This window comes from Antechinus flavipes, chromosome 4, assembly GCF_016432865.1.
Source record: "Antechinus flavipes isolate AdamAnt ecotype Samford, QLD, Australia chromosome 4, AdamAnt_v2, whole genome shotgun sequence".
Classification (NCBI taxonomy): Eukaryota; Metazoa; Chordata; class Mammalia; order Dasyuromorphia; family Dasyuridae; genus Antechinus; species Antechinus flavipes.
In genome coordinates, this window is record NC_067401.1 from 427,169,537 (window position 1) to 427,197,214 (window position 27,678).

General features: G+C 37.5%; 2 protein-coding genes across 4 annotated transcripts in view; one reads left to right on the plus strand and one right to left on the minus strand.

Annotated features, from left to right (window-relative positions):
• NME7 (NME/NM23 family member 7) overlaps window positions 1-1,555 on the plus strand; it is a 154,879-nt gene extending 153,324 nt beyond the window's left edge. For both annotated transcript variants that reach the window (XM_051998999.1, XM_051999000.1), the window contains one exon: window positions 1,265-1,555. In XM_051998999.1, coding sequence (XP_051854959.1) covers window positions 1,265-1,297 — 33 coding nt within the window. In that variant the 3' untranslated portion in view covers window positions 1,298-1,555. The remainder of the gene's footprint in view (window positions 1-1,264) is intronic.
• ATP1B1 (ATPase Na+/K+ transporting subunit beta 1) lies at window positions 1,364-26,213 on the minus strand. Of its 2 annotated transcripts, none has more exons than XM_051999001.1 (6): window positions 25,906-26,213; window positions 20,898-21,026; window positions 9,105-9,260; window positions 7,007-7,191; window positions 4,841-4,921; window positions 1,364-2,817 (listed from the first exon to the last, which is right to left on the minus strand). In XM_051999001.1, the coding sequence occupies exons 1-6, from the start codon at window positions 26,000-26,002 to the stop codon at window positions 2,551-2,553; spliced, it is 915 nt and encodes a 304-aa protein (XP_051854961.1). In that variant the 5' UTR covers window positions 26,003-26,213; the 3' UTR covers window positions 1,364-2,550. The 2 variants fall into 2 exon arrangements, with proteins under 2 accessions (XP_051854961.1, XP_051854962.1); XM_051999002.1 differs by lacking the exon at window positions 25,906-26,213 and adding an exon at window positions 24,657-24,732.
• Window positions 26,214-27,678: the final 1,465 nt, after the last annotated feature.

The window sequence follows — 27,678 nt, forward strand, 5'->3', positions numbered from 1 at the left end:
ATGCCGTAAATAGGCATTGCAGTGGGAGGGGGGAAGGGATGGAGTTTGTTCAGCATAGGCAACTCCCTCCATCACTGTAGGTCTTGACATGTTTGTGATAGCAGATGGGTTTGAGAGAGTTGTCTGAAGTATGCATGGGTAAGGGAATTTGTTGCCCAGCATTCTGCAGAAGACAGAAGCCACATTTGATTCCCAAGATGCTATCCCAACACCCCGTGCTCATTTTCCTGTCTCAGTCTAAATGTCATGCGAAGTCCATTCTGTGTATTGTTCTGATTCACTGCACATCCAGGCTTCATTAATTCAAGATATTTTGTAAGTCCAGCAAAGATTCACTTGTAATTAGCATTATGTGCTAATTATGGAAAATTATTTTCTTCATTATAATTAACATTTTAGTTATAATTGTATATACTTATGATTACTTTTTAAAGTCCTAATCTTTTAAATTCAAGATATTAACTTATTTTTTCTTGACCTTTTGACTCAGATTTGCTTTATTTTCTGAAATATTGAGATCACTTTGCCATTAAATGGTCACTATTTTTCATTATTTCACTTTGTTATAATTCCTTTAAGGCCTATTTCCATGAAGCAATGTTTTTCTTCCTCTGCTACAAATTTGTGCTTACATTTAGCTGCTCTGGAGGTACATGAAATCTCAAGTGATATTTTTATGGAATAAACAGGAACTGATCAGAGCTCAACATAAGCCAGTCCTTTAAGGTGAAAATTACATTACTTTAGTTACTACGACAAAAAAAGTGCCGCAGCAACCGTATGCCTCTCTTGATTAAAATCTACATGGTAGTATCTTCAAGAAAAATATGAAAATTATTTGGGGACTGTCAGTAGGTGTTGTCTTAACAAACCCTTTCCCTCAGGATTGTCACAGATGCAATAAGGATCCATTAAGAGGTGATTGTGAAGGTTCTATAAAAGGTTTCTGTTTTCAGAAATGTGATGCCATGTTTTTAGTTTAGGCGTTGCCCGAGTTGGACACAGGAGACTGAAATTCCAGCTCAATTGTATGAGTCTAGTGTACCTGGAAAATGACTTTCAGCTGATTTTGCCTCGTTTTAAAATAAAGGTAATAATTTTTCCAAAGGCAAAGCAGAAACTTGAATTGAACTGTGAACCTAAAGGTAGATGGAATTATACTAACTTACCGAACCTCAACTTGATCCCACTTTTTAAAAACAAATTTATACCAAGAATATTGTGCTTATTTAAAAACCACTAAAAACTTGTGTTTGTCTTTCAGGTGCAATATTTTTTCAAGATCTTGGAAAATTAGCAATATTAAAAGTGGATCAGTAACAAAATGGAACCCTGGAGACAAGAGCAAAGCACACACATTAAGTTATGTGTTCATTCATTTATTGTCCATTGTTTTAACCTGACTGAATACAAGATCAACAAGAGCACTGTACTCCTGGCAATTATTACATATGTTAGAACATAGATTTTGCACTTTAGACAACATTTAACACCAGTCTATGGGGTACTGCATTGCTTTTTATAAAGTTCAAAATAAAGATTTATTTTCAAACAAGTGACTTTGGTTTATTTCATACATTACACTTTTTCTTGCAGAAAAAAATAAAATTGTACAACTGCATAAATATAAAATTCTTCCACCATGAAAATGGTTAAAACATTCATAAAGACACAGCACCAGCATGTGATGCCTCCAGAGAAAGAAAAGAAAAAAAAAGATAGAAAGAAAATATACAAAGCAAAATAATTAGCCCTATCACCAGCCAAAGTGATAGTTGAACCCAGGTCTCATACACAACTTGAAAACATACTGGAGGACAAGGGAAGAAATGTAGAGACAGCATTCAATACAAAGCACAATACAACCCATCACCTTTTTTTTTTTTTTTCTTTAGCTTCACTTAAAATTCAAGGGCAGTTTCCCCTCCCCCCTCCCTGGATAGTCCTCCCTCCCTCCCCCCTGGAAAAAAAATTAAATTAAATAAAGCTAACATCACAGGAAAAGGCTCTACGGAGTGTTGTTAAATATGTTCATAGATGGGCCTTTATCTCTAAAAGAGCAAAGCAAAAATAAGTACCATGCCAGTTTTATCCCCATTGAGTATTTACACCTTGGACAGCAAACCTTGCTCACATAAAGTAGAAAACAGATACAATAAAACATGGCTTGAAAAATGACCAGAGTATGCACCTATAGTACTGTACACTAAATAAAATACACAAGGCAGCAATACTTAGGGGCCAGAAACACTGCTTACTACAAGTCAGTTATGGAATCATAATTTACAGTAAAAATGGGCACGTCCCAAGGCTCAATTTTTTGTTTTTTTTTTTTATTTTTGTCATTTACAGTAGAATAAATATTTTGTTGCTATTGCTACACTTTAAATTTACATTCTAACCTAGTAAATGCAGAAAGCTAGTGTAAAGCATATAGATTAAGTGTAGGTCCCATACGTATGACAGTTTGTTCAAGACTAGTAGGTTTTTGTTTTTTTATAATTTTTTTAAACTTTTTTAAATGGCTAAGGGGGAAGATTGTGCTTGTGATCAGCTGTTCTTTATTTCAAATTTTACATCAAAGCGTCCCTGAAAACGGTCTTTTTCACTGTAGCCAATGTTTTCACCATACGCCTTACACTCAACGCGGACTTCTGTGTCAGTGGTAAGGTTGGTGAACTGTACCGCCAGGAGGGGCTGGAGGTACTTGGGCTGTAGGAGTTTACCATAGTATGGGTAATATTGCAGAGGAAAACCAGAATATCCTCCCAAGCCAAAGTATTCCACGATTCCCACTTTATCCTTATCATCTTCTCTCTAAAAATAAGACAGGAAAGATTTTAGTCATTGACATGATAAAGAATTCCTACCACCAGCACCATCGCCACAGATAGATACCTCCTTTTTATATCCTTCTGAAAACCTTAGTTCATTTTAACAATGGCTTGCTGATAATATTCTTATTTTGCAAATGTAGAAACTGAGCCTGAGGCAGATTTACCACTTGCCCAAGTCCACATAACTCATCTGTGACAAAGACAAACCCAGATTCTACACATTTTCAAATCCCACTCAAGTTTCTGGGTTCATTTCCTTCTGACTTAGTTTTAATTTTTTTTTTAATGATGGTTAATCTCCGAAGTTTAGATAGTATGTGAGTGTGTGATGAATACTGAGAAGGAAAATACCATGCTCTAGAATGCTCTTTGTGCTCCATGCACTTGGAACCTTTCCATAATTCATCTGTGCTCTTGTGTCTTCCCATAATCCATATTCCTTTTATGGATATGCAAGAACTGAAGCTGTGTTTTTCTTCCTCTGCCAATAATTTGCACTTTGCTGCTCCAGAGATATGTGAAATCTCAAGTAATAATTCATTAAAGTGTTAAATTCAGAATGCTGCTGCTTAACTTCCTAAAGGCATTTTAAGCTTTGGTGGGAATTAACACTGGAAGATAACATATTGACACAAGGAGTTATCAGCCTCCAGGTCTTACCCACTGCTGTGCAAAATATATGAACCAGTAATTCTTAATTTCAGTGAGTTACCCCACCCCCAAGTGTCAGAAAGGTTGACCAACGTGATCGAATATGCCCAAAGTGGTACTAATAGTTACTCTTTTTGGTAGTCTCTGAGGGCAGTAAAATGAATATTATCAGCTGTTTTTGCCTCTTATTAGACAGTCATCACCAGTCAAGGCAGAGGGAATCTCATGCTGTAGACAGCTGTGCTTTTCCTCTCAAAACATCACCAATTAAGCAACAGCTTCTTTATGTCATGGTTCAGTTTGATGATACAGAATATCTGAAGGTAATTTGGGGAACCATTAAGATTTATTTTAGGGTTCTGTTTTTGGAAATCAGAAAGAATTAAGTTTATCATATTGAGATTTAAATAAATGAAACAACAGAATGACTCTGCTCTTTGATGGCAGTAAGATAAGACTTATCTACTCAGCATCTCTTCCAGTACCTTACACAGTACCCATACATAGCTGGCACTAAACAATTGTCCCATTGGTGGATTTTGTTGGATACAAATCTGGAAATCAAGAGCATTCAAGAATTTGGAGCATGCTCCATCATTCAACCCTTGTTTCTTGTAATTGCTATGAAGTAGTCTCTGATATAGCTGGGATTAAATATGGCAAAATGTGATCTCAAAGGGAGGATGATATAAAAAGGAAAATTCAAGAAGGGCTTCTTCTCTAGGAGTTCTAATGGCTTTATAACCTAACCCTCTGACAAAAGTTGTAAATGTAAGGCTAAATCAAATCAAAGATGATGGAGAATAGCCAGAGTAAGCTTGTGCTATAATTCCACTCTCCTACATGACCCTGATTTTTTATTTTAATGAGTGCTACTAAACCTAAAGCAACTGGGATGTAAATGAATGTTTGGCTCTGATAATTCTCATACTACCTAACAATTAAAATAAACCAACATGTCTATCTGTTTAGGTTCTAAAGCAAAACATCCTCATTCCAGTTTGGACATTTGGGATTTCTTTAAAAACAAAACACTGATGTTTTAAAGAATAAACTCTGATACCTAAAATATAGAAAATGAGTAGGGAAAGTTATCTGGTTCAAATTCCTTCCGGAATGTTGATCTCATTTAATTTTCCAAAGGATCTTTCTTTGAGGGCATGGACCTATGGAAAGGCAGTGATTTTTCTGGCTACATCTGCAAAGGTCTGCACATCATAAATACAATTCAACTAAAAACAGACGTAGAAGAAATCAATCTTGTACTGATGAAAGTATATCAGACGTTTCTTTTAGTATTCTTATAAATTATCATGAATAACTGTGTTCCTCAATAATTCTCCTCTTCTTACCTTGCCAGCACAATGAACAGGAAGAACATATGGATTATACCGCATCATCAAATCCTTCTCCAGGGAATCATTTTTGGGAGGCTAAAAGTAAAATCCATGTAATCAGTAAGACAGTAAATTTATAAACATGCTGAATACACATATTTTAGTATCCGACAAGAGAATCCTGTCAGGTTGTATCAGCTAAGATGGCAGCAGATATTACGATTGGCATATTGAGATAACAAGAGGAAAATGGTTTTGTTTTTCCTTCTAAATATAAATAATGAAATGGTGCTGACTGTGATTTGCTTAACATGAAATGACAAATATTTCACAACATTTAAAAATGCTGTAGGAAACCTAGACCCTTTATTTTATGTTACTTTCAAACCTGGAATATGATCATTGGATCATAAATTAAAGCTCAGCATGACCCTAGGAGTCATGCCCTTCATTTTACACATTAGGAACTTATGTCATATTAGATCAGGTGGCTTGCCCAGAAGTCACATAAAATAATAGGCAAAGTAGGTATCACACCTAGTTTGGAAGATTCGGAACCATAAAGAACTTTAAGAGCTTCATTTATGGGTTTTACAGATTTAAAAAACAAAACAACACAACTGAGTTCTAGGGGACTCCAAGGTGGAGGGTAAAGCTGGGGCTATGTTCAGAATCTCTGACTCCAAATCCAACAATTTACTCTATCTCTTCAGACTCATTTTTTGCCAAAAGATGTAGTAAAATTCAGGTGATGTCAGAACCCATGAGGCAAAGCTTCTTCCTTATGAGTAGGGCATCAGCACAAGAAGATTACATTATTAATACTTTTTGTTGTAAAAGAAAACGAGCATTTGTACGGTTGTCTCCAGAACCTTCTGCTAGCACTGCATTTAACTGTAAAATGTTAAGAACTATGAATTTACCAGTCTATTCTCAAAAGGAGCAGGAGATATACTGTGTGACAATGAGGAAATTACAGTACTTTTTTTTTCTTTCTATTGTAAGACCAAATACAATAAAGATTCAGTAGATTTATATTTAAGTGGTGGAAGGAATGAGAAATGGCAGCAACGAATCAAAAGGAAGCAGAGGGTAAGTTGGAAATGATCTAAAAGTAAAAGCCATTGTGTCTTTGCCTACTAGAGAAAAAAATGTACAATTATCTCAACAAAGCATGCTACATTTATCTAGCTATATATCAATATCAATATCTATATCTACATCTACTTATACACAGAGAGAGAGAGAGACAGAAACAGAGACAGAGAGAAAGAGAGAGAGAATTCTAGACCATGGAATCAAGTGTTAACTTTCACTAGAGTATTTAAATGTCAGATATATCATCCATCCACCCATCCATCTATTATTAAATAGTATTAGCATAATTTATTAAAATTCTTAATGTTCAAGAAGTGATATGGGATTGTAGATTCTGAAGAACAAGTGGAGTTCATTGTCCCATTCTCATCCCTCCTCCTGTTTAACCTTCATTACCTTCTCTGCCTTTATTCACTATTCATTTCATTAATGGAATTTACATTTGTTAAGGATATAATGATAATTATTGTCCTCCCCTTCTATTGTATTACAATCTAAGCAGAATATCCTTTGGAGAGAAATAAAAAGGATCTAGCCAACATCAGTTCTGTCTCCATTAAGAGTATTGGGATTGGATAAGTGCTCAATACACCCAACTTCAATATGTCTACAACTCTTTTCCTTTAAATGATTCACATATCATACATTTTATAAAAACTAGACAGTGGTAATCAGTAGAAGGCAGAACATCAGAATCAGATCTCCAAAATGAAGTAAATGTTAGTGATATAACTCATCTCCCAATTGTCAGTAAAATGCTGATTCTACCATATCACGATATTTGCCAACATTGAACAAAATTCCATTTAGGAAAAAGCGGGAGTACAGGACTTAGTTTACAATTATTTTACCACTAGAAAACTGAGTAACATCAATAAAGGCTCTTCCTTAGGGATTACAAATAGATAAGGATGCTCTTAATCATACAGAGAGATGGAAGCTTCAGGTGGGACTGTTCTTTTGGCAGCACAAATAGTTCTTCACAGCCATCTGGTTTTTGTCCTTTCTATTAAATAGATTGTCTACATAAAAAAGCTACTCTTATTGTCTTCAATTTTTTTCAGCCTTTAGAGAATTACTTGCCTTAGGTTTGAAGCCCAGAACTCGATTGAGTTTTATGATGATGCAAGGTTTGCCACTTGAATAGCCATAGGTTTCATCCAGTATTCCAGAGCAATTGCCCAGCCATTCCCGCCGGAACCTACAGACTCTCTTCTTGCCTTGTTCATTATTATAATCTCCTCGCTCTTTGTAGTCACTTGGCACATCTAAAATACAAATGTAAACACAGAACAAGTAAATTCAACCAACAGCAACAGAAGGGAGAGAAAAACACCTTCACTATGATCAATTCTTCTATGATGAGAATATTTCAGACACAAGCGTATCATGTCTTAAACCTAGCATACCATCAATGTATAGCTGAATCGCAAATCTCTTCCCTAAATTGCCCAAAAAGTGGTCATCAAGCTTTAATTTAAAAGCAGTTGAATAATCTGTTGCCCTACAAGAAAATTCACCTTTTGGATAGCTCTAATTATTTTGGAGTGCTTCCTCAAAATAAGCCAGAAATTAATTTCACTGTAACTTCCACTCATTGCCCCTAGTTCTGATTTCTGGGGCCAATCAAAACAAACCCAATCCCTTTTCTATATAATGACCCATCAAAGATCTGGAGAGATTAACTACATCCTGGATATATCTTCATTTTTTCCAGATTAAATATCTCTAATTCCCTTAACTGAGCATCCTGGTTTTGAGTCACCTCATAACCTCTTTCTGGACTCACTCCATCTTGTTGATGTGCTTTCCACAACACAGACAACCAAACTGAGTTTAATATTGCAGAAGTGCTTTGCCTTAGTCAGACAATGGTGGAACTGTTCTTTAGACACTATTTAAATAGTGTCTACATCAGTCCACCAAAAACTTTACCTTCATATGTAACAAAAGAATTTTGCCAAGCTGTGATAAAACATATATTTCAAGCTATCACCTTGATGTTGTCTGCCTAAGACAGAGAATGAGATATCTTGTTTTCCTATTGATGGAAATAATGGACTGTCTAATATATATATATATATATATATATATATATGCATATGTATAATATATATATATTTAAAGCTAAACATGAAATGTGTGATTTGCCCAGACCAATAATTATATATAAAATGCATGGTTTGCCCAGGCCCATAATTGCATATCTTATAAAAACAGAATCATCGTAACTAACTAGGATTGAAATTAGATGGGTGAACTAAATATCTCAGAAGAACATGTTGATAAATAGGAATAGAATCTCCTTCATTGGCATTATAGAGAGTATATAAGAGAGAGTCATTTGATTGTACCTTTTCACCAAATACTCTCTGTGCCACTACTTTTTGGGGGAGCTACTACAGCTTTGCAATCAATACTCTTTTAAGAAATGACAGATTGCTATTTTTAGGTTATAGTTAGTGCCTAGCAAGGACAGAAATCTTCTGAAAAGATAAGTGAACAAAGAAATTAAAGCTCAATGAAAAATGATTCTGCAAATTAAGGAAAATATAATTCACAAATAAAGCAGATGCTTGCCAAACACAAGTTCTCACTGTTTGCATAAATGCCAAACTGTATTATCATAGACTGTTAGGAACTCTAAGGAATCTTAAAGGTCATTTAAGTCAAGGCCTTCAATTTGAAAGAAGGGAGAAGGGAGGTAGTCACTGAGTAATTTGTCCAAGATCACAGCATCATTGATTGGATAAGCTGGAACCATAACTCCTAGTCAATTAGTCATTTCACTATACCACACCATTTTCATTTTATCCAGTAAGAAATGACTTTAGACTTTTAAAAGTCTTTTAGCTTTTATAATTTAACAGATTTGATTGACAACTCACTTCTAGAAGTAAAGTTAAAAAATTCTTTCCTTTTATGTGATCATACTACATATATAGAGAGAGAATTAGGAGAACTGATATCAGATAGATCTTCAATAGTGAGTTTTTTGGATGGATCTGAGAAATAGGAGGTTGAAAAATGTATATTCAAAATAGCTCAACATCTTTTCTAAAATTAGATCAAATAGTTTAATCTTAGTAGTCATAAGGATTTCTACCTCAATTATTAAACCAAAAACCAGAAGGGTGAAAATAAATCATAAACCAGCCTCAAAATTGTAAAAGTTACTTACCACCACAGTCCTCAAAGTCTAGATCATCCTTCTGGGCTCCTTCTATATATTTTTCCAGGAATCGGTTGAGGCTCACCACATATGCACTATAGCTCTGGGGATTACTTGGATTAAAGGAAATTTCAGTCTTTTGGATCTGAGGGACCTGTGTCAATCCTAGACAGGTGAAAGAAGATTAGAGGGAAAAAAAAACATAAAACAAAAGCTCTGTGTAGAGAGGCAATTATGAGCTTAATTCAAAAACATACCTTCTGTAGCAGAATATTTTATTTTGTATAGATAGTCCCACTCTTTCTATGAGATCTAACAAAGTTGCCCAAAATGTGCTTCTTCCTACCTTGAATGCCTATGATACTATGTGACCTTATTCTTCAAGCTTAGCATAACTAGCCTTGAATTATTAGCTACGTCCATGCATGTGTATGTGTGTAGGGGACAAAGAGGGAGGTAGCTGGGGGATAAATGAAGGCAAAAAGAGAAGTCCTTAGTGGAGAAAGAGAAGTCCTTAGTAAGATGGTAAACCTCTTGAGGGAAAAAATTATGTCATAGCATTGTATGCTCCATGTAAATTAATAAATTAAACTTTAAATGAGGAGTTTTTGTTCATTGATTTACTGTGATGTGCTTAGCTTTCCCAAACTGAGGAGATATTACCCAAAGATCTTAATCATCAATTGCTATGTCTACTTTTAGATATCGTTTGCATGAACTCTTGTAACACTTGTCCTATATGCACTATGTGAGATAGTTCCAAGAACACAGTAAATGTTCAATAGATGTTTGTGAATCACTACTTCATCAAGTTCAAAAACAATCTCATTTTAGGTTCTATATGATCACATATTTACATCAAAGCCCATTAACCAAGATAACAAATCCAAAGAGATAAATATGTAGAGCATGAATTGTTTCAGAACAAAAATGACATTTATCCTTAATTTATTAGGCCCCATTAAGCATAGAATTCAGCCCCCAGGCATATTCTCTCAAGAACTTTGTAATGGCATACTTATAAATCCATTTTACTATATGAGTGTTGGATATGGAAAAAGATGAGGTTATGACTTTAAAAAGGAATTAAAAATTAAGAACAATTAGTATAATGGAAGGAATAGACTAGAGGGCAGGAAATGGGATTATATTATGTTTCCCTTTGGAAAAAGGCTCACAGAAAAAAAGGGGGACTAAGTTAGATAAATAAATTTTTACTGGAAAATAGGACAGAATGAATGAATTGAGGTATAGATTGAATTCAAAGAAGTGAGATATTTTGAGGATTGTTGTAGGTTGCCAAAGACAACAACTGGCAGTAATGTTGGAAAGGGTCAGAGGACTATGTTGGTCATAGGGTCCAGTAACAATGAACTTATAATATGTCATGCAAAAAGATATATAAAAGTGGACATAGGAATAGATGATGATGATGATGTTGACTTAATATCTTTGAGATATATTCCCCTGGTATGGGGAAACTAAGCACATTATAGAGTCAATGAACAACAACTCCTCATTTAGAATTCAATTTATTAATAGGATATTTAGATTGGAATGGAATAGACAGATGTCTACATAAGACTGGTCTAAAGGAAAAAAATTTAAAGGTAGATGTATAGCCCTGAGAGTCATCTCTGTATAGGTGGTAGAAGAATTCATCCTGGAACGTAGTCTTATCTTGGATTTTGACAAGTATGCCTTTAAAAGACAAAGATAACTGAGAGTATGCACCTATATATATATATATATATATATATATATTATATATATTTAACAGGTGTGATCATTTCCAATCAAACTTCAGAGATGTCAAAGAGGCTCAAAATGAACAAAAGTCTTTTGGCCTCAGGAAGAAGATAACCAGTGACTTAAACTGTAGATATTAGAGATCAGAAGGAACAGAAAACAAAATGATCTAGTTGAAGAATAGTTAATAAAATTCCAGAAGAACATATCAGAAAGCTTGCATCTTTTTAAGAAGGGTAGTATACTTTTTCCCTGAAACTTAGTGGTAAGGAGCTGAAGAAAGATTGTGTGCTAAGTAGGAGATACAAACATATCCATACCAGAGTGGTGGGATTGGTCTAGTCTGGGATTTAGGAAGCTATGGAAAGTAGCAAAGAAGCTATTTCATTTATTAGAGTAAATATCAGTAAAACTAGAGAAATATAGTCCAAATGAGCAGCAGTGAGAACAAAATTATCACACAGGGAGTCAATTCAAAGTAGTGTTCTTCAAGTGTTTCAGCAGTATTGGCAAACACCAAACATGGTAAAATCTATAAATAATAATTTAGATGTCTAAAAAGTCTCATCATCAAGTAAAAAGGAGCCAGTGTTAAAAAGCCTTGAGGGGAGTTGTATGTAAACATTTATGATGAAGTCACACTGGTTGGGAAATAGTCTTTCTGTCTTCTGATTATTTTTTTTTTTAAAGGATACTAATTCTGGATTCACAGAGAAAGACAAAATTAGGTAACCTAAAAAAGTTAAGTTAAAATAGTCTTCTTCTAACCAGGATAAAAAGAGGATAATGCAATATCCTTTGCATTGAGTCCCAATTATACATGATCCAACCTCTTCCATTAGTAGTTATATGCCTATTGTAGCCTCATTTGTGACTTTTCCCATACAGTCATTTGAAAATAAAGGAAAACAGAACAACATTTACTTACCTAGAAAAGTTTTAGAAATGTTCCACATTATGTTTTAAGAACTTAACACATAAAATAAGGAACTAACTTAGCTTACCAGTTCCTAAATAGTAGATTCTGTAAGGTGACCCAAATCAGAATTCATTGCTCTTGAGCACTCATGCCAAGTTCTGGTCTTTTATCTATTATGGTAGCTAAGCTACTGACATCTTTCAAGTGTGGAGTGATAAGTATTGCAGATGTTACAGAGCATGGTCAGTAGTAACTGGATATAAAAGTAATTAATTGTCATATCAGCTCAACATATCAAGAAGTACCACTAATAAATTTTCTGAATCTTTGATGAAATGAGAGATCTTACTCATGAAAATGTGTGGGGGCAAGACCACAAGGCATTACTCTCTTGCAAAAGAATTCCACAAAATGGTTGTACAGCTTTTTTAAGCTGTTGTACTGGGATCTCCAAGGTCCCTCCCAGTTGTAGTTCTATGATCCCATGGCTGAATCAAAAGTTATACTCTATGAACAAGACTACTTTGAATATTAAGCTTGTACCATAAACTTCTAACACAAAAAGCTTCTGTTTCCAGTAATTGAAACTATTTCAATATATCCCTGAGTCCCATAAGCACTAGTTCTGATTTCTATTACAATATGCAGGAGGAAGTGGGGGAGGGGGGGAAGAGAATTAAAGCAATCTACTTAATGATCTGCCAAATGACCAAGACCTGCCCAGAACCCATTTGGTATCTGTTTTTTCCTTCTTATATTGCTTGCCTCACGTTTCTGAATTGTCTCCTCTTTTATTACTATTCCTTCCTGTCTCATTTAGGCTTCTTCTTTCCCCTCCTGAGGAAAGCTGAAGAATTCTCCCTTCCAACAAACAGTCAGTGAAGTTGACTTAACACCCATCTGTTCTCCCTTACCTAGTCAGCACTTAAGTAGGATGTTTTAGCTTAGAGATGAGTGTTTTATACAATCATTCTGAACAATGAAGAAAAATCCATGTTTCAAAAGTAATTTCTCAAAAGTTTCAAATGTCTGTGATTAGATAAGCTACATGTTTGTGTGATGGGCATTTCAGAGTTGGAAATTGGCACATGTGTTTTGAGAGAAGTGATTAATATGCATGATACTCACATAAAGTTCTTTTAGTATTCATGAAATACAATGGATTCCTTAATTGGCCTTCCATGGAGGTACACATAAAATCAAGATTGCTTTTATTACAAGACAAACTTTACATGTAAAGAGGAAAAGTAACCCTTACCCATTTTTCTTCTCTAACTCCCTCCCAGAATCAAAACTTCTGATCATTTTCAATTGTTTACTTCTTAATCATCAAACCAAAAGAAAGGAGAGAAGAATGAGTTTTGATTCAGCAATTTTTGTTACACAATCTGGCATTGCAACACTTTCCAAGAGTAACACAATTGTTAACTTCCTTTGGGGAAGGGAGGTTTGTACAGTGTTATAGTTTTCATTAGTAGTTCTTTTCAAACTGAAATGGATACTTCTGGTTTGTCTCCCTCTCTACAGCTCACTCCTTAAAGTTGTTACTTGTAACCTTGGACAAGGATGAGCTTTGTTTCCAAGGATTTCTCCCAGCAACCAAAGATAGAATATCCAATCAGAAATTTATTGGCTTCAAGTTATATTCCAAGAATGGCTTAACCTTTTCTCTCTTGAAATCCCTTTGAACCTGAATTCAAATTGATCATAGTAGGTTATATCCAAACCAACTAATTTATCAGTTTTGCTTCAAATTGAAGAGTGAGAGATTACTCAAGTCTTCAACCCTGCTGCTTGGAATCCCTTGATTTCTTCCAAGACTTAGTTTAAGAAACAACCATCTCCTGTATTATGCCTTTCCTGATCTCCTTAACCTTCTTTCCCCCATAAAGTTATCTATTATCTGTTTTGGAAACATTAATACTGTTGTCTCCTTGGGGAAAATGTACCTTGGGGAAGGATTTTGAGAATCAGTTCACTATTATTTTTACTTAATAAATGTTTCTCAACTAACTGAAAAGAATTTGAGATCTTTAGAAGCATAAACATAATATTGAGTTTCCAATAAACAAATCAATTGTGCAAGATGCATTAAACACTCAATAAATAAAATACCTGTAAGCTTGGTTGGTAAAAATGAGCAATTCCCTCTGGAGAGGGAGAGCATGTAATAAGAAGAGAGAAAGTTATACGAGAAGAAATAAGAAGGAACAAAGAACAAAAGGTCAAAAAGAAGAAAAAATGCATCACATTGTCATCCATGATTTAGTTTGTCAGGGCTAGGAAGTTATAAAGGAAAAAAAAGGAGGGGGGAGGAAGAGGTTTCTTAGGTCAGAAAAATATCTTTTGTTTCTAGTTAGCCTTTCTTATACAGTAGCAATCTTGCAATTGTCGGGATTATTGTGTGGGTACCATGCATATTGTTCTGTATTGTCCTTTTTACAACAAATGACACAATTTTGTTGTAGAACACAGCTACCTGTGCACTTAACATATCACCAAACCTTCTAGTGGATATCAGTTTCCAGAGCTTTCTAGAAGTATACTAATATAAATAAAAATGACACAGAAGGTCTGATAAAGTCAAAACAGCATGAGTAGCATTGCAATTGCTATCTGATCACATATATGCTATATCTGTACAATGTCTTTGCTAACCACTGTAATCATTTCCTGTTTGATCTTTGCTTTCAGCTGTATTAATTTTCAACAAGTTTTTGGAATTTCAATCATTTGGCATGAAATCTTACTGAAATTTCAGATTTGGGTTGGTTATGCCAGTTCAAGTAGGAAACATATGCAACATAAAGCAATCAAAGTGCCTGCCACGGGTTTTACAAAAGTATCTGAAGAACTTAAAAATCCTATCCATAGTCATTCTCTGGAGTGTTTTCTGGGGTTTGACTATCCTAAGTAGGAGGAAATTCTTCCTCATAGCTCACCTCATGCTATGAGTCAAGTTCCTTCTCCCATTATACTGACCATTTGTTACTAGATGTTTTTCCTTCCAGGAGATTTTGTGACAACCACTTTGATTTTCTGACACAAATTATCTGACTATTTTGCATCATTTATTAGGAAAATAGTCTTAGGGATTTGCATAGCACCATGCATGCTATCCAGGTGTTAAAAATGGCAAGTTTTAAGATCTTATATGCTTTGTTTGAGATGATTTACTATAAAGTAGAATTTAATATAAAAAGGAAAAAATAAAGCAATAGCAGCTTAATATTTTTAGCAATAGATTATGCTCAACAGCACAATGAAGAGCAAAACATACAAGAAAAAAACAAACAAAAACCAGTTCCTTTCAATATAGAAGGGATTCACTTACTAAACAAATAATACCTTGAAATATGACTTCATATTGATAAAAAAGAAATGTGTTCATCAAAGTATTTAGGTAGGTAAAGGAATACTTCTCCAGCTAGAAGACTCAGAATGACCCTTGTCTTTTCTTCCTTCTCTTTTTATCTCTTGGCTAAGTTATATTCAGGCAGAAAAGCTTTATATCTGATATTATTTTAATGGGCAGAATAAGAAGGGATGAAGAGGTAAGGGAAGTGTCTTCTAGTTTTATTAATCGTTGTTAGTACTGTTGAAGTACTGCTTGGCCTTCCTATTTACTCATATAATATGGTCTTGGAAAGCAAATTATCTGTGGGTCCCAAAACATTCTATACACTTCATTAGTTGCCTCGGCTTTCTGAGAAAGTGGCCAGGAATTTACCTATATTTTCAGAATCTAAGGTTGCCTTTTCTGCTCTTAATTCTAGAGGATAGTGGTTTAGCAGGTTAAGAACTCAGACTTTCCTACCCCAAGATCATCACTCAGAGAACTTCCTAAAAGAGTTGGTGAAAGAAGCACTTGCTCCTCTTCTTCAGCCACAAAATGTGTTAATGGGATGATGTTCATAACTCTCCAGGATTCAGGGTAAAAAGGGAAAAGGCAGTTCAGATACTTTGACTGGAGATAATCAAACTGCCAAATTCCAAATCAAAAGATTCTAACTGGTGGAGACAAATAGCTCAGTATGATTTTTAAGACCAAAAAGGAATAAAAAATCATAAGAATGTTGGTCATTTTTAACTTCCCTTTTGAAACCTACTTCGAGAACAGAAGTCAAAATGAGTCTTCTTTCTCCTTTGTGGTTTGGCAATCCAAAATGTTAATGATAAGAACTCTTAGATTTAGATTTAAACCACACTGTGACATGAATATTTACTAAGCCCCGTGTAGAGAAGTTCTATTGTGAAAACTTCATCAAATTAATACATTTTTAGAAAAGAAATATTTCATAATCAAAAGGGAAAATTTAAAATAAATTCAGAATTCTGGTAACATTACAATCAACTAATTTCCAGGCACCTCAAAGTCCTCCTCTTTCCTTATTCTGGTTACAGCACAGAACAGAATAGAATTTTGACTCTTTTAAATTGTGTTGTATTAGGCACTCTGTATTTGATAGATACACAGACAGATACACACAGAGATATAAACATAGATTCCCCCCTGCCCTCTCCCCCCCCCCCAATACCTCTGTGCAAGGAAAAGGAGAATGTGCTCATTTTGTTACCTGCTTACCAGGAAGCTTATAAGCTTGGAATCTCCCCTGTTCCTACCATCTGACATAGTAACCAGTCCTTTCATTCCAATGTGATTACGTGACCTTAGGGAGTCAATCAGTATCTGTGAGAAAACCAGGCTTTTCCACCATACTATTTAACAAGTAGAGGAGTGAACAGAGAACCATTTAAAAACACAGGGACTGCTTTCCCTCCCCAACCTAACTCTAGCTCATTTGAAATCACTGTCTTTCAAATTTAATTTTCTAATAAAATGAGTCAATGCAAGGTAACTTTCTTTGTAATTTCAAAAGTGAAATCAAAAACAGCCAGCAACATGATTGAGAACATTTAAGTTACAAATGCTTGGAAATCTGTGAGAGAATCTAAAAAACAGAAAGGAAGAGTGTCAGAACAATTAAAAGATCTGAAACTTTAAAAAGACTTAACCATCTTAAAAATTGGATTCATTTTTATAAAAACAATCTGGCTACATGACTGCACCTCCAGTAATCCTTTATAAAGAATATTTACAGGAATATAGAAAATAGTGCTAGAGGGAAGAAAGACAAAGGTAGAATGGTTTAACCTGGATGCAGCCTGCTTTGGAGAATCTTATACTAGGAGCTAAGAATACTTGGCATTTCAGTCTGGTCCTTTACCTCTTTTAAAAACTAAGGAAGGGGTAGCTAGATGGTACAATGGATAGAGAACCAGCCCTGAAGTCAGGAGGACCCAAGTTCAAATCTGACTTCAAACACCTAATACTTCCTAGCCGTGTGACTCTGGGCAAGTCATTAACCCCAATTGTCTCAGCAAAAATAAAACAAACACCCCCACAACAAACAAACAAACAAAAAAACTAAGGAAGTTAGCTCTGCTAAATGTTCCACAATAAAGCAGAAAGGAAAGATTTTATATATGGTATTCCACATTTTAAAGTCCTTCTCTTTCTTCAACTACACTATCATATTCTTTAAGACTCTTTGTGGATATTCTTTTATTTGCTGAATTTTCCCATTACCAAAAGTGATATCTGTCTCCCTTTCCAGATTTTCAGAGTATTTTTAGGGAAGGCCGCTTTTGTGCCCCATCACACTAAAGCTTGAATTATATTTGTTGGGCTACCAAATTCTCTCCCTCCCACATCCCCTACCCAATAAAGAATAAGCTCCGCAAGGACAAAATTGTTAGGTTTTTTTCTTTCAGTTTTGTATTTCTAGCATGTGACACAGAACCTTGTGAGTAGTAGGTAGTTAATAACTATTCAGTTCACTGAGTTTATTATTTCAGAGTTCTGCACTGCAATTTTACTCCTAAAAATTTAAGATTATTTCAAGTCATTTTGGTTCCCTTCCCAATTTTATTTCACTATCCAATGCATTTCCTGAGGTATATAGGAGTGATATTTGAGCTGGGCAAACTTTATAGATTCACTGAACCATGGAAGTCAGAAACGCACCAAATAACTGCTATTTAATTAGGATTTCACTTAAATAAAATAAATTAAATTATAACATGTTCCAAGGTATAAATGCAGTAATATAATATGTCAAATAAAGCTAAGGCTGAAATGCTTATTAATCTCCCAACTCATTTTTATTTCAGGATATCTAAAATCTCCATAGTACTTAAGAATTTTAAACTTGCTGTTTCTTCTTTGATCATCACAACAACCTTGTAAGGTAAGATTTGGCAGGTGTTTTATCCAAGGCTCAGGGCAAGATGGCCAGCTAGCAACTTGCCTTAGAACTAAAATCTGGATAAAAAAGTTCTTAGCATCCAGGTTTCTTGCCTATACATTATACTGCCTCTCCTCTAATACACTGTAACTGCAAATAAGAATGATTGGCTTTCTCTCTCCTTCCAATTAATACCACGTTTAAGGGGATTTGGGAAGCCAAAGCTCTAAGGGGGCCTGAATGGTAGAGTAGCATTTCAATCTCTATTTAAGTTTCAGTTCCCAAAAAATTATTTCACTTTGCTTTGGGCTCACCTTTCTGACATATAAAAGTAGGGGAGTTATTCATCCTTCTGGTCTTTTTCAGCTCTAATATTGTTTGGTTTGATCTCAAAGCTGCCAGAAGAAGGCAGTGTCTAGTGAGGAATACATCACATCACTTAATGATGACCTCTTCTGGGTTGATCCAACAGAAGTGTTTCTTGATAGTAAGAACTTATGATCAGCTTGGTTTTTTCTAGCAGAACTCTTTCAGCATTTCCAAATGGTTATTGTGGCACTTAGAAGCCTGACATTGTATTATAATAGTGCAAAGAATGGAAGGGAAGGAAAGGAGGAGCTAAAAGAACTTAAGAAGCTGGTGGACGGAGTAGAGAAGGGGCAGGGTTTCTGGGAAGCCCTTTTCCTCTGAGTCAGCTCAAAGGACAGGAATGCATATTTCCATGATGAGCCATTATCATTCCTTTAGAGAAGTGAGGCTTTGTCAGGTCAATCCATCTGCTTCTAGGACACTAAATTTAGGTGCTATGAACTTGTCTTTTGGAATAGGGCCGGGGGAACTAATTTGGAAGAGAGACAGAAAGCCTGGTGTGTAAGTTATAGCCAAGGTCATTTGTCCATAGACATACTGAACCTTATTTAAGTCCCCAAACCTGTGATGTCTCACTTTTAAATTAGATTTCTGCCAAAAGGCATATTAAAGTAAATTTATACTTTGAAAGAAATTCAAAAGAGTTAATATATCCAAGAGTCATTTTTTCTAAACAATAAAGGTAATAAAGAAAAAAAGATTTTGGTTTTGTGGTAAATTTTGGCTCAATCTGTAGCAAAGAATTAAATAGTAGCACTATTGGGCAAAAATTCCTGATTAAGTTCAACTTCATATATAAGAATTGTTACATGGTTTCATTACTTAATAATGGTTTATTGAATAATGGTATGGAAGGAAATAAAAAGGGTTACTCAAATGAAGCATGCTATTATGAATACCACAAATCATCATCGTCATCATCATCATTATTACAACCTGAAATTACTAGCAGTAAAAGCCACAAAAGGTATGATATATTTTTTAATCATGGAATTCATGTTGTGTAAATCATCTCTGGTTTATATTACTCTGCAGAATATCAAAATGGTTGTTTCTTTTTGTCACACATTTCTTTCTGGATGTATCAGAAAGCTCCTCACAATTGCAAAAAACCAGTGTTTATCTCATTTGTGGCATTTTCTTCCCCCGTCTCAATCTCTTTTAATTCAAAGTTTGGCCCATTGGCAAATGGCTTTTTTTTTTTTAATTAATCTTACAAATCATTGGAATCAAATCATCTGGGAATATCTTCTCTGGCAATGTTTGCCAACTGAAAAAAAATATTAAATTGGTTTCTCAAAGAGACTGCAAGATTTTTATATCTCTGCATCTTCACAAGAACAAGAACTCTGATTTTGCTGATTTTCCTCTGAATTGTGATCTAGATCAAATGACAAATCGTGAGGCATAAAGATATTAAATAAGAGGCTTGAGGTCATATATTGAATGGCTGCGCAGACACTTGAATACAGATCTCCTGATTAGCAATTCAGAGTTCTTTCCACTATGTTTTTCACATCCAAGAGCCAGACTAGGTGTGACGGAAATGTAGCATGCCGCACGGCATTTGATCTAAGATACTCAGTGCCATGTAGACACCCTCATGATTGTCACCTAAATTACCACTGTTATTAAAAGTGCTTGAACTGTGTTCCAGAAAAAGTATAGACAGGACAACTCATTACTGTGTCATTGTAAGGCAGCTTCAAGGTCATTTGTAATGTGGGAAAGGAGCAGTTACACTTTCTCCAGAGTTCTGCCCATGAAGACTTCTAACAAGAGCTAGCTAAAAAGAAATTCTATTGCTTGAATGCTAATTGGGCACCTCTATTCCAACACCAAAGGGAATGAGGTCTATAGTATAGTTTGGTTTGTAGCCCAAAGCACTTAAAAACTATTCTGGATATATGCTGTGAGTATGACATTATCAAAAAGGTGGGTAAGTGGGGGAGAGGGAAGAAAAGCAAGTTAGAGTGAGAAAGAGATAGAGTAACTATTTAAAATGTTGTAAGATACTCATCCTTTCCACCAGGATATTCAAGTATCAAAGGGGAATAGTTAATTAAAGCACAGCATACTCTGATATGGAGAATATTAACATTCAATAAATAGCCTGAATAGACTAAAGTTTGGAGAGTTTAAAATCAATGGTTCACACAAAAGAAAAAAGGGGAAATGAAGTCAGAAACCTTAGCTCCCAGTCATTGTGCTAATGAATCTTCATGTGGTTTACTTGTTATTTTTGCCTCAAATATTTAATTCCAAGTTTGAAAGTGAAATATTAAAATTATTTATTAAATTATGATGAAAGTAGTCAAGAGGTAGTTTCCTCTATCTGTGTATAGGTGATAAAGATATCTTTGTCCTGGGGAATTAAGACAGTACTATGCAAGTTGATCACCTAGGAATGAAGCATTTCTCTTTCCCCTTTCTAGAGCTCATTAAAAATTATAGGATTTTAAAGAACTATTTAACTCCACTATACTAGGAAAGTGGGCTTGCTTATGTTTGTTTTACCTGGTGGTGCTACTCGATCCTGATATTTAGGTTGGAATTCACTGATGGTGAGCAACATCACTTGGATGGTCCCGATGAATATGCCAGCTAGGCACCCATAGAATATTAGGTAGAAGAGGAGGATCTTAACTGCAAAAGAACAGACAGAAACACAAATGCTTTGATGCAGTCACGTGTCTCAGAATGCAAGTCTGATCAGCAGCTGATGAATGGACTTCCTCATCACCCTTCTATCCCCTCTCACCGAGGCTCCTGTGCCAAGGCAGCAAAGAAAAGAACAAAGTCATTTTAATGTAAGACTGGGGGGCAACATGTTAAGGGGGTGGGACCATTCCCACAGGATGAACCAGAGATTGACTATAATACCATGTTGACACGTGGATTTATAGGAGACATTCAGACAGCATTCGACTCATCTTCGTTCTTTGACAATTCAATCATTAATGCCTAAAATAAGAAATGTTGCTCTAAAGTGGCTACAATAAAAACCTGGAGCTACTTTTCAATGTCACAGCAAGGTCCTTCAAGTGTGATGACAAAACTAGAACACACTTGAGTTTTCTCATGAGAGGGGTTGATCTAAATCTCCAAGATCTCTTCCACTTTTAAACCTGCAAGCCTATGTCTTAAGTCTCCTTGTTTACTACATATGTATCTAATATTCCTTCATGTTAAAATGCCACATTTGAAAATCCATGCTTCCCTAAAATTAACTACTGCTTCAGCTTCTAGGACAGGAATTCTTAGTCTTTTTCTTGTATCATGGACCCAAAGAAACAGAATAATGTTTTTAATAAATAAAATATATAGGAATACAAAGAAAGCTTATTATTATTAAACACACAGATATAGTATATATATGTCTATCTACACATGTGTATTTATGTGTAAATATATAATCATAAATTTATGTCATATATGCATTTATCAATATGAATATATGCATATACACCTATACATAAAACAAGTTCACAGGCTACAAGGGATTTATAAAGCAAGAACACAGAAAGATCCACGGAAGCCCAATTTAAGCTTCTTCCCCAATTTGTGTTACCCATTAGGTGTAATATCCTTGTGCTCAAGAGGAGGGGGACACCCATGGAATAAGCAACCATTGCATTTTGTTTAATTGTCCAGTTAATAATAATCATCTTGTTTTTCAAAAGAGCAAGAAATGGTTTCAAAATTTTTTACCTTCCTTTCCCCCCAGAAGTTAAATAGTATGGAGGTCAAAATAGCTGCAAAGGCAAAATTGAAGCACATTGACTGGAATGAGGCTATCAGTTACTGGTTTACAAGGATTATCTCCACTGATTAACTGCATAGTAACATGCTGTACTAGGCATCGCCAGGCAGTCTGCAGTAAGGCAAAGAAAGCTTTTGCCAAAAGACTTCATGCTAATGGGGAAGTAGTAAAAAGTGAGAAAATAAGAGAGATTCAAGATTAAAGAAGAAATCAGTAATACTGTGAGGGCAGAGGGTCTATGTGACTTCCATCAGTTGAATGTTCCATTAGTTTTTTCTGAGGACAAAAATTTCAGCTGAATCTCAGGGAACAAAAATACTTTCAAAAGGCAAGAGTGAATACTGGCCTCTGTGTTTTTTTTTTTTAAAGCCAACTTTCTGTGGCACAGAAAAATAATTTTACATTGCTTCTGAATTGAAAAAGGGGTAGCGAAGAAGAGAAAAACAAATTCCACTCTAGTACTCTAAGGGTTAAGCCCAGTATTCTGTATCCAGGCAGCAGTAGGCAAATGGTAGTAACATGACGTCAAGAGAGATTTGGAAAATTTTTCCAGGGAATGCTCCTAGGAGGTACACGGAGAGTTGATATAGCCAATTCTAATAAGATGTCTCTCTTTGCTTTTAATTCTCTTCCCTCCTCATGCTACTTACCCTTTTTAGCTCCTCAACATAGGATTCTTAGGTGAGTCCTACTTACCTTTCCCTAATATTCATGGCACAATATTATTCATTGAGTGGAATACAGCTACCTAAAGGTAATAACCTGCCAACAAGGTACATAATCCTTCCAGGCTGAACACTCCATCCAGTCACGTTATAAGTAAAGCAATTTACCTCAAGAACAAACAGCCCTTTCACATAAAGTTGACTGGATACCCACAGAGGAATAAGGAATTTTTGACTTTTAAGGACATTTTATTCAGCAGACTCTCCTGATTGCCATAAGGGTACTAGATTATAGTCCAGAATCTAGTCCTGATACCTTCAAAGGAATGTCTTCAGTGCAGTACTCGGGAGGGGGGTGGGTGGCGCTGATTCAATTTGGGTGGGGTGAGAGAAATCAGACCAGCCATGGTTCCTAGTAAGCAATATAATCAACAGAACCTTATGGAAAGGAGGGCAGTGTGCCCTTCATGAGCTTTAGGCCATTGGTGATGATAAACTAGCATCTGACCTCAGCTTAAAAAGGAACAAGAAAAAAAAAAAAAAAAAAAAACAACTATCTACCCTGTGTTTATTGCTATGATAATAGAAATAAGAAAAGCATATGATAATTTAAGGTGTCCTTTCCTTTTGGTTTCTATGATTCAAGTACATGAAAATTTTCTCTATTCATTTTGGGGAAAATCTAAGTATAGGTAAAAATGAGCCAAGGGCATCTTGTCCTCTTCCCAAGGGCATCCATGTTTAACTAACAGCTTGAAAAGAGTTTCATCTGTTTAAAGCAAATGCCTATCTCTTCCTCAGCTATCAAAAGGAAGAGGGCTAAACTGTCATTTTTCTATCTCCCCCTCCAAAGGGAAAAGAAAAAAATGCAAATATGTATATATAGATATGTATATCTATCTATCTATTTATTTATTTGTTTTGCCAGCCTTACCTCATCTAGAACATGGTATTGATACACAAACAAGAATATATCACCCATCAGTGACATCAATAGGTAGGTATATGTTTATATCTCTATCAAAGTACATCCTGTAGGAGGATATATTAAAAGCATAGATTTATATAGATATATATGGACGTATACACATACACGCACATATAGTGTTGTTTTCTCATTAGGTTGGCTTAAAGAATTAGCCATTCCAAACCCTATTACATTCTAAATCAAATATTATCCTAAGCAGAATCATAAAAATGGAATGAGGAAAAATAATATTTCAGGGAGAGGGTAAGGATCATCAGAAAGTTTTATCTTGAAAATTCACAAATATGCTTAGTAGAAGAATCCTGCCTGTTTTGATATTCCTCTATGGGTAGGCATATGTACTCTTACTGTCTTCCCTGGAATCGATGAAAAGCAAGAAAGGGAGCCTACAGCAAGCAATGGGGAGAAGGGCTGGGTTAATCTGTTGTGTACCTTTGCAGCCTCACTCAAGTTACATCTAGTTGCTAGGTGATGGCCCTTTCAAGGAGCTGTTCACCATGGGCTTTCTTGCTTCTTTTCAACCTTATTCTCAGTTTTCGTGACCCTTTATTTGGGTTTTTCCTTTCAAATTGAGCAAAGAAGAAGCAGGTTATTATTCTCATTCAGGTAATCTACATTTTGGTTCTCTCCCAAAAACAAAAAGAAAAGAAAAAGTCAGTGTCTTCAAGTCCTACATTTTCCTTTACCCAGGGTTACCCATGTTTCCTTGTGACACCTTGGAACCAGGTTTCACCTTGACTAACCTTGGAGTGTGATGCATTATTAACCCTTTGCTTTCAAACTAAACTCAAGGGAGACCTACATTCATTTTTTAAATGGCCTCTTTTCTTTCCTTCCTTTTCAAAATGTCAGCCAAATACCTTGTTTTCCTGACTCATTCTGCTGCTTCATCCCACAGATCCTCCCATCAAAGCTTGGCATCAGCTCCTATCAAGGGTTTGGTGGTGGCAGTGATGCTGATGATGTTGGAAAAGGAGGGGGCAGTGATGCAGGAGGGGGGAGTTCCCTCCCTCTCTCCCTCCCTCCTTTCTGGGCCGCAGTCACGACTCTTATAGATTTGACTACAACATGCCCTTCAAAATGACCTTTTTCAAAAAAAAAAAAAAACATGTCACCCTTTCCCATAACGGAAAGAGAAAGAAGCAAGGTGCCTTCTTTTCATAGAAAACTGCCTATTAGACTTAAGCAACAGGCTAGCCATATATTTATATCTGGACTAGATTTAAGGAGATATTGATATTCATTTGTAATAAAAATATGATTCTCTACTGTCCTTACGGTTATTCCCTAAACAAGCTTTTCACCAAAATCTACCCAAGATGCTAATTGTGTTCACATCCATTTAATCTTTAAGGGGAAAAAAAACAAGAGATTTTTCTCCATAATCCCATTTCAGAGTCAAGGTTCAAATCAGTGTCCTGACAACTGAGAAACCTCTGGGCTGTAAAAGATTCTATGGCAAGTCTTTGGGGGGAAACCTCTAAAACCATTATGATGAAATACTGCAGTATAGTCTCTCCATAATATCTCCTCTACTCCTCTTTCACTCTTTCTAGAAGCACATTTCAAAGCTAAAGGAAGAAAGATGTTACAATATACCCTTCATACCTTAAAACAGGCACTTCATTGGCTTTCATCACTTACTGATGCTCTGCCTAATCTCGGTCCCAAATCATCTTTTTGGGGGGGGAGAGTGGGTGGGGGAAGGGAAGCTGGAGGAAACATTCAGTGCTCTGGGGGTCTGGATTATATATACTCGGGGTAGCCTTGCTTCCATAGTTTGCCAGTTATGATGATGGCCACCAATTCTCTTTGGCTTGCAAGCTCTTTCTCTCCCGCACCTCCTCTCTCTCCCTTTCCCTTGCCTTTTACCAACGATGACAAGTCGGGGACAGGCAGAATGGCCGTGTCTCGACGCAGCCTAGCAGCTGGATCAGCGCCTCACGCTCGCCCCATTCCACCCTCATTCCCTCCCCTCCCCCCGCAAGATGCATTGCGGGGTCTGCAAGTGTTAGCAATGAACCGGCTGGCGGGCGGGCAGGAAGCCACAAGGTCCGCGATGTGGGCAGGAGGGGGACCGAGGCTTGGGGGGTCGTGGGGGAGACTTACACCAACTGCCTCCGGTTCTGCCCAGAAACTCCTTTTTCTCCGAGTTCCAGATGAATTTCTTCCAGCTCCCCTCTTCCTTGGCTTTCCCGCGGGCCATGGTGGCGGGTTGTCAGCTAGCTTCCTCCGCAGGGAGACTGGGGCGGACGTCCCCCCAAGCAGTCCTTTCCAGTCGCTTCGAGGACCTCAGAAGCCGAAGGTCCCGCCGCCGGGTGCTGGCGAGCCCTGGTCCCCTGGCTCCGTCCTCCTCCTCTAGGTTCTCTCCGCAGCCTGGACGGACGGACTGACGGACAGACTGCGCCGCTGCCGATGCGGCTCAGACTGCGAGCGAGGAGGTGGAGGTGCTCGGCAGTGCAGAAGCCGAGGCAGAAAGAGGGGAGGAGGGAGAGAAAAAGAGAGGGAGGGAGGGAGAGAAAAGGGAGGGAGAAGAGGAGGGAGGGAGGGCTGGACTCCGATGCCCGGCACTTATTGGTGGGCGGAGGAGAGCTCTCGGTCTCTCTTTGGTTATACACGCGCTCTCGGCCTCTGGGGGTTTGGTACTTAGCAAACAGCCGCTCCCGCGGGTCCCCCCGCTGCTCCGGGAGACCTGCTCTTTCCCCCACCTCCTCGGCCCCCGGCAGAAGTTGGGGCGGGGGAACGAAGGCAGAAAGAAGTACAGTCGGACTGACCCACGGACAGGTTGTTCAGGACACTCACGCCGGCCTAATGCAGAGAGATAGGCTCGGGGGGCACCCCCCACCTTTACTATATACCGCGACGCGGTGTCTGAAGACTCCGCCCACCTCGGGCCGGGCTGGCCAATTGTCAGTCCAAGGGAGGCGGAGTCTCTTGCCCGAAGGGGCGGGCACGGGGCTGGCACAATGGTGCGGATGAGAACCGGAATGTTTAGGGGCTAGAGAGCTGGGTGGAGGGAAGAGGGACAGCGGTGAGAGCTCTTCCCCTCTCTCCCCATCCCCCGCCCACCTCCCAGGAGCTTAGATCCTCCCCCTAGCTGAGGCCCGGGAGGGGGAGGAGGGGGGAGGAGAGACACCTGAGTGGAGGATTTTGGACTTGCTTGGCCGAAGCAGTGGTTGCCGCAGTAAGAGCTGCCACCTTGCAAACGCACCGTGGTCGTGCTCTGGCAGCCTGCTGAGGGGGATGGGAGGGGGCCTCCCGGCTGCGAACTCTTCCCTCCTTCTCTCCCTCCCTCCTTCCCTCTCCCCCTCTCCAGTTCCCTACCTCCTCTTCCTCCACCCTCCACCTCCCAGGCCCTAGGAGGAGGTCACCCCAGGACGCTTCTCCACTGCGGGGACTCTGCCCTGGGGGCTCCGCCCCCATCTGCTTCCTTCCTCCCTTCTCCCTCCCCTCCAGGTCCTCTCTGACTGCTCCCTGCACCTGCTGCCCTCCGTAACCTCCGTGCTCCCCACCCCTAGAATTGCGGCCCTGGCCATTCTCTAGGCCCCCAGGTCCAGGCCTGGTACCAACCCTTCTGGAGATTACTCCTGCGCGCTGCGGGAATATGCCACTCGGTAAGGGAGTGGAAGGGTGCCCAAGGATCCACAGAACAACCCCCACCCTTTCCCTCCAGTCACCACCTTTACCACCACCAGGAAGCTCCCAAATGGATCAAATGGCGCTGCCCTCTTTCCTGCCGTACAGGCCGGTGACAACAGGGGCAGGTCAGATTGGTGTCTCAGTGACAGTACTGGCCAGGCAGGAATCTAGGGCCTTCCTAAGGAGGCAAGAGTCTTCACTTGTTTTTTGTTTTTTTTTTTCTACTTGGGCTGCTCTGAGCGA

Bases quoted from the DNA above. Each gene is read 5' to 3' on its own strand.
- ATP1B1 (XM_051999001.1), bottom strand. From the start codon at position 26,002: ATGGCCCGCGGGAAAGCCAAGGAAGAGGGGAGCTGGAAGAAATTCATC. The intron at 7,192-9,104 runs GTAAGTAACTTT...TTTGTATTTTAG, and splicing joins AGACTTTGAGGACTGTGGTG to ATGTGCCAAGTGACTACAAA. The intron at 4,922-7,006 runs GCAAGTAATTCT...TTTTACTTTTAG, and splicing joins TTCTGGGCTTCAAACCTAAG to CCTCCCAAAAATGATTCCCT.